The 12,542-nt window shown below is 52.4% G+C and overlaps 1 protein-coding gene across 4 annotated transcripts in view; it reads right to left on the bottom strand.

The window, feature by feature from the left end:
* Window positions 1-2,862: 2,862 nt before the first annotated feature.
* Window positions 2,863-12,542, bottom strand: part of LOC133341736 (netrin-G1-like) — an 84,389-nt gene continuing 74,709 nt past the window's right edge. For 3 of the 4 annotated variants that reach the window (XM_061550395.1, XM_061550393.1, XM_061550394.1), the window contains one exon: window positions 2,863-8,074. In XM_061550395.1, coding sequence (XP_061406379.1) covers window positions 7,794-8,074 — 281 coding nt within the window. In that variant the 3' untranslated portion in view covers window positions 2,863-7,793. The remainder of the gene's footprint in view (window positions 8,075-12,542) is intronic. The other variant, XR_009755059.1, reaches the window with a different exon arrangement.

Raw genomic sequence — 12,542 nt, forward strand, 5'->3', positions numbered from 1 at the left:
AGGCAGATTGACAGGAGGCACAGCGGCAGAAAGATAGGTAGGCAGGTAGACTACAGATACTCTTTGGTTCTTTCGGTAAAATCACGTAAATGAAAATAATAATAATAAAATAATAATAAAATAATGAAATGAAATAATTAAATGTAATTTTATTCTTCTTACTTTTTTTTTCTTTTTCATCTACGTGGCTTTACCGAAAGAACCAAAGAGTATGGATCCTTGCAGTCACGAAAACTTCAGATCTAAAATTAGACTGCAGATAGTCAATCAGGTAGGCAAACTGGGACACGATGGTCACAGACCGACAAATACATAGACACAAGAATACCTGCAAACAAACATAAAGTAGAACGCATTTTTCAATAACACTGCGGCCTTTAAAGAGACAACATTTTCCAATAGGCGAAATGTCGAGCAATGGCCGTTCAACAGACAAACTAGCAGACAAAAGCCACCACATAGGCAGAAAGACGGAGTTTGATGAGAGCAGGCGAGATAGGAGAGTTGGAGAGACTGCGACAGAGGCACAGGCTGCATAATGAGAGCAAAGTGACGCCTTATTGTCAGGCTACATTTGCGTGCAAACAACAAAATGAGTCGAAACAAAACAAACAATGCAATTGACACGGACGCGAAGTGGTGAAGTTTCTTAAACCGCGACTCTTTATTTTGCGGAAAATTCACGCTGCAAACCCATTGCCTCCCCTTGGCCGCTTTTAGTTAGGAAAAAAAGGGGCCGTCGCCGATTGGCAGGGGGAGGCGGGGGGAGTTGAGAATTTCAGCTTCGTAAATTGAAGAACGGAAATAAAAATATAACTTCAATACAAACTCTGCGCGCAGATTAGTTTGCGTGCGCGGTGCGCGAAGGAACCGCGGTTATCTTTGACTGCGCGAGAAAACGATTGAACGTGTTCCCCCCTGCACCCCCCCCCCCCCATAACGTCGCACGCAACAGACAGCGATTGCAACAATGTTCGGGAATTGCTGCGGCTCCGTGACCTTCAGAGGAAGCCTAACGAAGGGAGAGATACAATTCATCGTTGACAAAATGGGGAGAGAAAAGGAACAGATACAAAAAAATAACGCGGCGTTGGAGAGTTGGGGAGTTGTGGGGGGGGAGGGAGTGGAATCAATCAAAACACAATGCACACACCACGCACCACACACCACGCACCACACCACACACGCACCACACCACACACGCACCACACCACACACACTACACGCACGCAGCACGCAGCACACCACGCACCACACCACACACCACACACACCACACACACACCACATACACACCACACACACACCACACCACGCACCACACAGCGACGTTGGGAATCTGAAGGCGCCCGCGGGGTTCGCGCGGACGGCCACGAGGTGGACGAAGCCCCCCAGGAGGCGCGATCTCTGAGCCCGGCCCAGGGCTGCGCTGCTCGGCGCTTCTCGGACGAGCCTAAAGGGGGTGGCGAACTGGCGTCTGCGTGCTGTGATGTTGAACTTCTTTCGCACCGTACGTAGCCGGCCGTGCTATGTTTGTATGGACTCTATGTTGAACTTTTTTCGCACCGTACAGATCGAACCGTGCTATGTTTGTATGGACTGTATGTTGAACTAGATTTGAAGCTTTCGTGACTGCAAGGATTCATACTCTTAGGTTTTTTCGGTAAAGTCACGTTTATTTATTATTATTATTTTTTACCGACGTGACTTAACCGAAAAAACCTAAGAGTAAGTATGTTGAACTGCTTTACGCGCTAATCGGAGGTGCGAAAGGTGAAGGTGTTCGAACGGACGCGAGCCACGCACGCTGCTGTTGCTTTACTACTCCGGCATCGATAATCACTATCTACCAGTCTTTCGCCCTTTAAGACGCACACGCACGCATGACGCACTATGGATGCGTACGGTAGATGCGTCTGTGGGTTGTGCCACGGCCATCAAATGGGCTAATGAACGCACAAACCCACACTGCGCTCGGCGGTTTCCCCAAATCGTCGTGCTGAGCCATCTCTCCTCCTCTGCGTGGCTTTGCAGTGGCGCCTCGCTCGTGGCCAGCCAGGGCCCCCTTCACTTCACCTCTCTGACCTCCGCTCCTCATCGTCTGCCGTAGCTCGCCGTGTCTCTCTCCCTCCCTCCCTCCCGTCTCTCGTTGCGCGTCGCTGTCTCCCGAATCCGGCCTCTCGCCGTGTCTCTACTGTCCGTGTCTCCCACCTCTTGACCCCCCGTGTCTCCCACCGTCCACACTATCTCACACCTTACTCATCTCCCACCTCTCACAGCATCTGCCACCTTTCACAGTATCTCCAGACATCTCAAAATATCTCCCACATTTCACCGTCTCTACCTTTGCTGGTCTCCCACTTATCGTGGCATTTCGCACTTGTCACAGTATCTCCGAACTCTCACAATATTTTCCACCTCTCACAGCATCTCCCACCTTTCACATTATCTCCCACATTTTACATCTCCCACCTCTCACGGTATCTCCAAGATTTTACATCTCCCGCCTTTCACACTATCTCCAAGATTTTACATCTCCCACCTCTCACACTATCTCCAAGATTTTACATCTCCCACCTCTCACGGCATCTCCAAGATTTTACATCTCCCACATTTCACATCTCCCACATTATATTCAACTTCTCTGGAGCAGCGACTGACGGGATGTTGGACTGCGTGGGGAGGGAGGCCCTCAATCAGCGGCGGACTGCCGACAAGGGCCCGTACATTGTGCTCGCGTGCGATGCGGCGGTAATGGAATTGGTTTGTGTTTCGGAATCGACGTGCTGGGGTGCAGTTTGAAAGGGGGGGGGCGGGGGGGGGGAGGTCGCGCCGGTATCACGCGAAGACCGCCCACCCGCCCGCCCTCGCTCTGCTGAGAAAGGACAACCCCACGGCAAAGTCTTTCACAGGTAACCAAAGAGAAGTGCGTCTCGCCGGGGTCACCCGCGAATCAGAAGCCACGGCGACCTCCTCACCACCAACCCGCCCCCACCACACCAACTTCAGACCCGCGCGCAATCGCGTCCATTCATCTCGTCTGTCACAATAAACTTCACACGCGCCGCGGGGTCGCGCCGCGATGACTCGACGATGTGGCGAAATTGAGATCTGCGCTGTGAAATCAAGAGGATTGGGGGGGGGGGGGGGGCACACAGGCGGGTCTGGACACTTCCCAGGGTGGGGAGGTGGTGGTACGGGAGCGATTCCGAAATTTCATGATTTTTAAATAGGGAACCACGTTATTTTCAATGTATTCCTCTCTGGTGAATAGCAATGGCATACCGATTGTCGGAGTCTCATGGGGGGGGGGGGGGGTAATCGCCATCATAGCCCCCCCCCCCCCCACCTTGTATTCGTCACTGGGAAGGGGACGACGTGACGGAGGGAGGCGACCGAAGAGGCAGGAAGAGGAGGCATGATCGGGAGCTGGGCAGCCGGGTAGCCGCCAATATTAATTTCAAGAAATGTTTTAAAACTCGTTTTTATTACTGCGATATTGCTCTTTGCTGCTGGCCCTTTGGAACTGTGCGCCTTTGAGCCCTGTGCTCAGCAGTTACACATCAAGGTTGGAAGTGCAGGTGTGGGAGCAGACCTTTATTCTGATCGAGCGGCAACGTTACCAGCACCTGGGTTCAATCCCCGTCTCAGGCGCCTATCGGCGTGGAGTTTGTATGTTATCCCCTGTACTTCATGGGATTCCTCCGTATTTTCCGGCTTTCTCCCACAGCTAAAAACATAGAATGTCATTATTGTTGGTCAAAAATACAAGTTAAGTTTTACTATTCATAATAAAGGTTTTTTTTTGACGCAGCCAATTAGTAAGGTGGGTTGGAGAGTAAATCCACGACATTACCAACATTTAGAACGTTTCGCTGGTAATTACATCCAGCGTCATCATAATCGGGCGATTTTACCAGAATTGTGTTTAATTGCGAACATATCACAAACAACGTTGAGCCCAGAGCTGAATCTGTTCCAGTTCAGCAAGCCGGAAAATAATTTCCGCACCCTGCACACCACATCCAGAATGCCTCTCTCGCCATGGCTGCGGCTACGAGCTTCTTGCCGCTGACTCCAGTGGCCCTGAAAATATTCAGTAACAAAAAAAAACTTTTGACGCTACGCAAGCACATCCATTAGTTGCCTCGGGGTCACAGCACGCGGGCCATGGAAAGTCTTTTCTCGGCCGAGATTAAAATAACTCGCTACGTGAAGCAAAAAACTGGGATAAAAGATATTAAATGTGATTAATAATATAATAATAAAACATACTAACATTTAAGATGAGTACACGTAAAATCGGAGTCGGCTTCACACTCTTAACACGGACTCAAATTGCTATTTATAAATTCAAAATACATTGCTGCTATTTCTTGTTCGTGTGTGTGCGTGTGCGTATGCTGTATAGGTGCTCGCTGACAGCACTTGCCCCAAAAGTATGTTAAGGCTATACGGGGGATCCTTTGTGTGTTGTATATGTTTAACGTGTACGCGGGGAGTTGGTGGCGCAGTCGTTGGCACGCTGCACAACGAACCCAACAGAGCCGAGTTCGATTCCTGTCCCACGGCCAGCATCAGTGGTCGGGCGATATCATAACCGCCCTTACCACCCTCCGCTATACCGAGACGACCCCAAATGATGTATCCGGTGCGGGCGTGTAAACAGCAGTGCTGGGGAGAAGAACACGGCGGCAGGCAGGCAGGGCACGGCGCTGGCCGAACCTCGCCCCTTCGTGCACCGTGCTGGCGGTAGTTAGTAGGCTCAGCGCTACAGCTGCGAGTGGCGATACAGAGAGGGTGCTTGCGAGTGAAGTTGCCAAAAATTGGCAGGTGCCCGTGCGGCCTGCCGCGATCCCGCGCGCGGACGTTCGTTTTACCTGCGGCTCGAATTCCACGACGGTCAGCTGCTCCCGATCGATGTAATTCCATTTTTTTCTTCTATTCATAGCGCAAGACGGTAGCAAGCAAAGTGCGTCGACAGCTGAATCCCCAATGTCCGAGGAGGTCTGCTGTTGCTGCTGCTGCTGGCCATGACGAGAGGGCTTCAGCAGAGAGAGAGGGCTCGCATCGTGTCCACTGTTCCTCTTCCTCCTCCGTTGATGGGTTAACTGTGTGGTCCGTAGTAGTGTGGGTTGTAGGCCCACAATCGCAGCTACTGTGGCTTGCCTCTAATGTATCTCAACGAGTCTCTGTCTCTATGTGTCCCTGTGGGTCTCTCAATATCTCCCTGCGTCCCTATGGGTATCGTATGCGGTCCCATTGTTTGGGTCGTATTGCCCACAATCACACGACTGTGGCTTGCCTCTAATGTGTATCCATAGGTCGCTGTGAATCTCTATTGGTCTCTATGGGTTTACTACGCGGCCCATATGTTTGGGTTTTATTTTCCATCCACGAAGGAGATGTGCGCATGGACCTGCTGCTGTTGCTGATGATGATAATGTTCTAACGCGGATGATGGTAACACCGGATGGGTCCCCTTTAAAGCGACGACGTCACCCTCATTTTCCGTGCGGTTTCAACAAAGCGAACGTCTTCGACTTTGACTTTTGCCCACGGGACGCATCGCTCGCCTCTCCAAGTAACCGGGAATCCAACGATGGCTTTACATTGCCGCAGCAAGGGGTTCTTTTTGGCGTTGGCATTTTGCAGATTTATAATCGAAAGGAGCTGCGGGAGGAGGGAGGGGGGTGGGGGGTAACAAAATATATTTAATTAGTATCGTTTTACAAAACAAAAAAGGAGAAAGAAGATAAAGTCCAAGAGTTGTTAGGGGGAGGGAAGGGGAGGAAGATGTTGGCTTCATGATTGATCTGTGCAGCATTGCTACAGCATTGCTGTGTAACTGTCACGAGTTATCAAGAGCGTGCAGCCTGCTGCTGTGCAATTGCTGTGTGTGTGTATGTTTGTGTGTGCCGTGTTGTCGTGGTTAAGTGCACTGCACCACGAACCCGGCGACTCGAGTTCGATTCCCGCTCATGGTCAACAGCAGTGACGATTATCTGAACCGGTCCTGGGCCTCCCCTTGGTCGACTCAACCTCAAATAAGTACCTGGTGCGGTGTGTAAACATCGCCACTGGGGAGACAAAGGCGGTCGAGCGTGGTGCTGGCCACCCACCGTTCCGGCCTTCATAGGTGTTCGCTAGGAGCACTTGCCCCGACAGTCTGTCACGGCTATACGGGGGATCTTTGTCTTTGTGTGTGCATGTCTATGTGTACATGGCCTTCATAGGTTGCCAACATTAGTTGTCCTAATAGCTTTTGTAGGCTATTTTGGAGATATTTACCTGCATATGCATCTGTGCGTACATGTGTGTGCGGGTGGGTGTCAGAGTGGGGAACACAAGTGGTGTATCTGCCAGTTACCTTAGTCAACCCAGAGCACATGGGTCTGTCCCGTGACCTCCTGCCAGCCAGCCTTTCATGCTTCACGTGACCTCAAAGTGAACCTAGTCTGGCACAAGCGCCGTGAGGACGTCACCGTCACTTAGTGGCGAATGGTGGATGTTGTTGTTGTGTGTGCGTGTGAGTGTGTGAGGTTAACTCGGCATTAAGTGAGTGCCGGGTGCGGTGAGTAAACATCATCACTTGGGAGACAAGAGCGACCGGGCGTGGTTTAAGCCGCACCACTCCGGCCTTCGTAGATTCTCGCTAACAGCACTTTCCCCAACAGTCTATAATGCTACCAGGGGGATCTTTGTCTATGTATTCGTGTTTGTGTGCACGCGGGAGTGGTGGTGCATTGGTTAACAGGGCGGCCAAAAGGTTTTTGGAGGCCCGAGGAAAAATGTCAGATTAGACCTCCTTTGGGGCCCCCTTTGGATCGAGGCCTGGGGCAAACTGCCCCACCCCCCTTGCCCCCCCCCCGTCCACCGCCCTTGTGTGGCCCTGGCAGTCGGTGCACTGCGCCAAACCCCGTCAACCTAGGTTCAATCCCTGGCAGTAGCTGGCCCAGCCCTGGGCCTCCCACGTACCCGAACAGTCTCTCGGGAAGAAACCAAAAAACGCGGTGCTGGCCACCCACCCCCGCCGTGTGCCGTACTCCGCCCTCAATCGGCGCTACCCGCTAACAGGGCCCTGCTCCTGCTCCAACGGTGCGTTAAAGGCTACGGTTGGAGGTGTTGGGGGGGATTTTTGCCATAGTTTTGTCGCGGTTGTGACAGGCGACGCGCGCCCACGCAACCCCCTTGATGAGTGACCCACCGCCGTCTCGGAGCCATTCGCAGGCCGGCTCCTCGACCGAACACCGACCGTGGCCAGCGCCGGGCACACAACAACAAAAACTCAAACCCGGACACCGTCTTCCCTGGGCACCCCCCACCCCCACCCCACGTTCCTCCGGGCCACATCTGCGTGCGCAACACTCGGCCGAACTAACGCCCGCGTGATGCAGCCGTCCTTGCGATCCACATTGCTCCAGGTCACATTTCTCACTCTTTTCCTCTCGCTCGCTCGCTCGCTCGCTGGTTGCGTCGTAGGCTGGAGAACACAGAAAATCCATTACGAGGACCCTGATATGAACCGGCCACACTCTGCGAGCGCGATTCCCTGGTGGATATTTGGGGCGTGGGTGGGTGGTGGGGTTGGATTTGTTGTGGGGAAGGGGGGGCAGATTGTCACGTACAACCCCCCGCGCTGGGCAACGGGGGCACTTATTTGGGGAGCCCTAAAGTGGCGACTTCTCAGCACCTCCGCTTGACTCAGAACCCCGCTCGTCCGTGCGACCGCGTCCCAGCCTCACGGTGGGCGCGGCACTCACTGGCGGCCCTCTGGCTCGTGGCTCTGGTCGCTCAGGCCGACGCAGGGGCAGCAGCGGAGCGCGGCAACTCCGGGGTCGTCGACTGCACCAGCAGCAGCAGCGGCGCCGCCAGCAGCAGCAACAGCAGGAGCCCGCGGGGGTCCGGGCGCGGCGTCGTTCCCGAGCCGCAGCCGGCGGCGCCGCCGCCGCGGCAGCTGCTGCTGCGCTCCTCGCAGAGCGCGCCCGAGTAGCCGGGCGCGCACGCGCAGCGCTGCCGGTCGCGGCACTCGCCGCCGTTCTGGCAGCGCAGCAGCTCCTCGTCGCACGCGTTCTCTAGAGGGAGGGAGGGGAGGGAGACGAGGGAGGGAGACGGGGGAGGAGGGTGACGAGAGAGGGAGATGAGGGGGGGGGAGGGTGAGGAGAGAGGGAGGGTGACGAGGGGGGAGGGAAATGAGGGGAGGGGAGACGAAGGAGGGAGATGAGGGGGGAGGGAAGGAGACGAGGAAAGAGGGTGACGGGGAGGGAGATGAGGGAGGGAAGGATGGAGACAAGGAAGGAGGGTGACGAGATAGGGAGGGAGGGAGACGAGGCAGGGAGGGACATTCACACGCGTATTCAAGTGCCGGTTATTGCCTTAGGAACGATTTGGCCGAACAGAGTGAACCCCGAAGGCGATCTCAGTGCCAGCAGAGGAAGGAGCTGGTCCGACCTGGCCGCGTGCGAGCGTGCCCACAGCCAGGTCGCTTATTAATCATAATAATATCTATTTAATTGTGATGTATAATTTACACGGGACGGTTGTCGTTGGAGACAAAGGAGATCCTCCTCGCGAGGGGTCGCCTCAGAGATGAAAGCTGCCGCCGCGTCCCAGAATGACTTCCCCTGTGCCGCCACCGGATGCTGATCTGACCTTTAAATGCTGCGACATTGCGATGTTGCACAAGCGAGTATACAGCAAGCAGCAGCACCACCGCATATCTGCCGCAACTATGTAGTTACGATGGACTGTAGGTCGGCCCATGAATGTGTAGCTACGTGGATCATGCTAATTGTGGATTAAATTAACTATCGACAGAAATTCTACCCACAATGCAATGTGCCAGAATTTTTTTTATAATTTTACTTACAATGCGAATACGTTTATTTAGAAATACGTTTTCGATAATAGAATGATGTATCTGTTACTCAATAATAGGTAACTGTTTAATTTACCGTTAATCAGAAAACCTTAATTAGAAATGTCATTTTAATTAGGGACCCACTATGAAATACAGTCCCAAACTCCTATCCGCTCCAGCCCTCTGGCCACTCTATTTTACGTGCCGTGAAGAAGGGCCCTTGACCGAAACGTCGACTATTATATACTTTCCCTTTTACAGCCACAAACGGTGTCATTAACGAATATGTGGAGAGTTTTAGGCTACTAAACTACGACAAACTATGTTTTATGTTACCAGGTAAGGCCCACTGACCTACACAGCTCTTTATCAGAAGCGACCTGCCCACAAATGATAGCTCAACGAAGTGGCTTATCGCGTGGAAATGTATAGCAGCCAAATACTCTAAACATATGTTTCAAATTCCACGCGAAAACGGGGAGAACATACAAACTCCAAATATAAAGGCGTCGTCAGGGTCGGGGTCGAACCCACAACCTCCTGTGTACCAGGCGAGGCAGTTCACATCTCATAACCACCGCTGCGATGGTCACGAACACCCTGACCAAGGTCGAGGTGTTCGTGCCCATGCCGTCTCTCCCCCTCTTAGATCTCGCGGTTGTTTACAGAGTCGCCGTTTCTACCTTCACGGTCTCATCAAGGTCACCATCTCTGGCTTCGGGTCACCGCCCGCTGTGCTCACCGATCTCCGCGTGGCACTCCGCTGGCCGCTCCCGATGGCGCTATCGCCGTCTTTTGTTGTTGTTGTTGTTGATGGAGGTGTCGATTATTTACGTGTTGTTAGCGGCGTTTTCATTAGCCCGGTGCAATGTAGTGGATTTCGTTTGCACTGATATCTGGGTAATTGGCGTCGCTCAGGGGGCGGCCGATACGGTATCTTGTTCGAGTAACATTTCGTGGTAATTTTATTTTTTGTTAATTTGGGGCTGTTGTGACAACACACAAACACACAACGTAACGACCTCAGTCTTGTAGATCGTGATGATGTCACGCGATATTGCGTGTCGACTTTGCAGTTAGCGGTGTTAGGTTTTGCAAACACCCCCCCCCCACCACCTCCTCCTCCCCCAGAGCTTGAATTGATGTAAACAGAAGAGTAAAGGTTATACAGGTAAAGGCGCAGCCCGTCAATTTCTCGCTCAGGCCAATGCTGGCGGAAAGAGCCTCCACTCAATGGAGCTCGGGAGAGCCCCCTCGAGAGCAGTACTTGGCCTACTCTACTTCAAGTGGGGGGGGGGGGTGATTGTTTAACCAGGTGAGAACTCAAGAGACCAGGGGTAGAGTCTCATTTGCAACGGTGATCCGGGTCACCAAGTTGACGAAAGCAAAAACAAATAAAAGTGCGGCGATGAAGTGAACAGCGATGAGACCGAACACTAAACCACAATCACAAAAAGAAGCACATTTTTTTCTTTCGAATTCGGTATAAAAAAAAATCTCAATATTTCAAGAACAGCAATGCATGCGGACAACGTCACGGGGCAGTCCTTAAAGAGCCGCACGCGTTCCTGAGCTAAAGCAGTCGAAAATATCGCAAACAACGATCAACGTTAAAGCAAAGCTGAATATTCAATTCCCCCCCCTCCTACCACCCCTTACCCCCAGTGCAAATCGGCTGGGGTGGGTTATTCGTCCACGCTATAACCAGACGTGCTGGCAGAGGCAGGGGTTACCCACACGTGGCCACACCACCGCCATGGAGCCGCTGCGGCGAGGCCGCGTGCACCAAATTTTTATATTTAAACCGCTAACTTATTCAACAATCTCCGGCGTTCACCCGCTGTGCGGAATTAAATAAGAAAATACCGCGTAACATTTTCGATGCGCAATGCTGGACGTCCTTTGCGTCATCGTTGTTTTAATCTCGGTGAGGAGAGCAAAAAAGAATTAATTCGCCGAAACACTTTTTTCCCCCTTTTAAAAGAAGAAGAGAGAACACTTAGTCTGGCTGAGCGAGCAAGAAGATCTGGCGGCCTCAAAATAATAAATAAATGAATAGATTCCGGCCCACGCTCTACAAGACAAATGCATCATCCCCGCGAGACCCTGGCGGGAAGGGCCCGGGGTCGCCCTTCGTCACCCAGACAGCCGCGGCGGGGTGCTGCTGTGGCGAGCTGTTAACTACCTCGCCCGGTATGCAGGAGGTCGTGGGTTCGAACCCGAGCCTGATGACTGCTGTATATTTGGAGTTTGCGTGTCTCTCTTTCTCCCCGTGGTCGCGTGGATTTTTCTCCGGGTCCCTCCGGTTTTTCCCTCCACATTTAAAATCGACGTGCTTTCAGAGTTATGTGGCTGCTATACATTTCCATGTGATAAGCCACTTCGTTGAGCTATCATTTGTAGCCAGTTGCGTCTGAAAAAAGGTCAGTGGGCCTAACCTGGTAAAATAAAAATAGTTTAGTTTTATAATTCATAATGAAGTTTTTTTCGTGTTACACCGCGTAAATTTAAATGTGTCGTTAACCCGCCACCACCTGACACAGCCAATTAGTAAAGATTGTCACTTGAAACAAAACGTGCCAATTAGATAATGACTTCAGCCCACCGGTGTGTTGGAGGGTAAATCCACAACATTTACAATTTGAGACCGACGTTTCGCTGGTAATTACAGCTCTATAGCTCAGTGGACCTTACCCAGTAAAATAGAAAGAAAAAAATCTAAGCCGACACGAGTCCATCGGCGCACGGAAACTGGCTTTGCTAGACGTCGATTACGTCAAAGGCTCTGCGCTTGCCCAACGCATTAACCCTGCTCTGACCGTCTGTCTATCTGTCCGGCTGTCTGTCCATCTCGCCTTTCACATCGGGGGGGGGGGGGCACAGTAACTCCTGTGACGATGCTCCAATACAAACGAAACTTGAGCGTACATTTTACGCTGCTATTCGGCAGTCGCCCGATTGAAATCTGGCCACGCTGATCAAAAGGGGGGTTGGCCACAAGCTTGCGGACGCAAGGAGGTTGTACAAACACTCGCTAATTGGCTGAACACATCGTCACATGTCGAGCACTTGGGGAGCTCGTTGGTGGTTCCTCGGCGATTGTGAGATGCAATTTGCTACGAACGACGCGGCTATATAAAACTAAACATCATTAAAGAGACTCAATTGCAAGCACGCAAATCCATTTTTCCCTCACGGCACTACCCGTCCACTTCCGCACTGCCAATTGAACATTTCCGAGAACAACCGCGCATTGCGAAGCGTTGCACTGTGCACACTTGCGAAAGAAACCCCCCTAAAAACCCGTAGCATTGTATTTTTTAAACAGAATCAGAATATGTATTTAAACTAGAGGATTCCGACGGGCTACGAAGCTCTCTTTCACAAACGCCCAGTGTACACCTTGCGCCACCCGTCGCCTTCTCACCTGGCCGTGCGTTCCCTCGCACCGCGCACAGAACGCCTCCTGGGAGGCCAGCCGAGTGGCCCGCGAGATCAACAATTCGCGCCCTCGCCACCCGTGCTCGGAAACCCACCGAGCGAAATTGCCCAACGCAATTGTCGCCCTCCCGCCCGCAAGCTGCTCGCTCGCTCGCTCGCTCTCGCAGAAACACCCGATGGGGCCTCGTCCTGCGGCCACCGCTTTTGTCGCCGAGTAAACAAAACAAGAGACGTGGCCGAAT

The sequence above is a fragment of the Lethenteron reissneri genome, chromosome 12 (assembly GCF_015708825.2).
Source record: "Lethenteron reissneri isolate LAM-NWPU_2019-01 chromosome 12, ASM1570882v1, whole genome shotgun sequence".
Classification (NCBI taxonomy): domain Eukaryota; kingdom Metazoa; phylum Chordata; class Hyperoartia; order Petromyzontiformes; family Petromyzontidae; genus Lethenteron; species Lethenteron reissneri.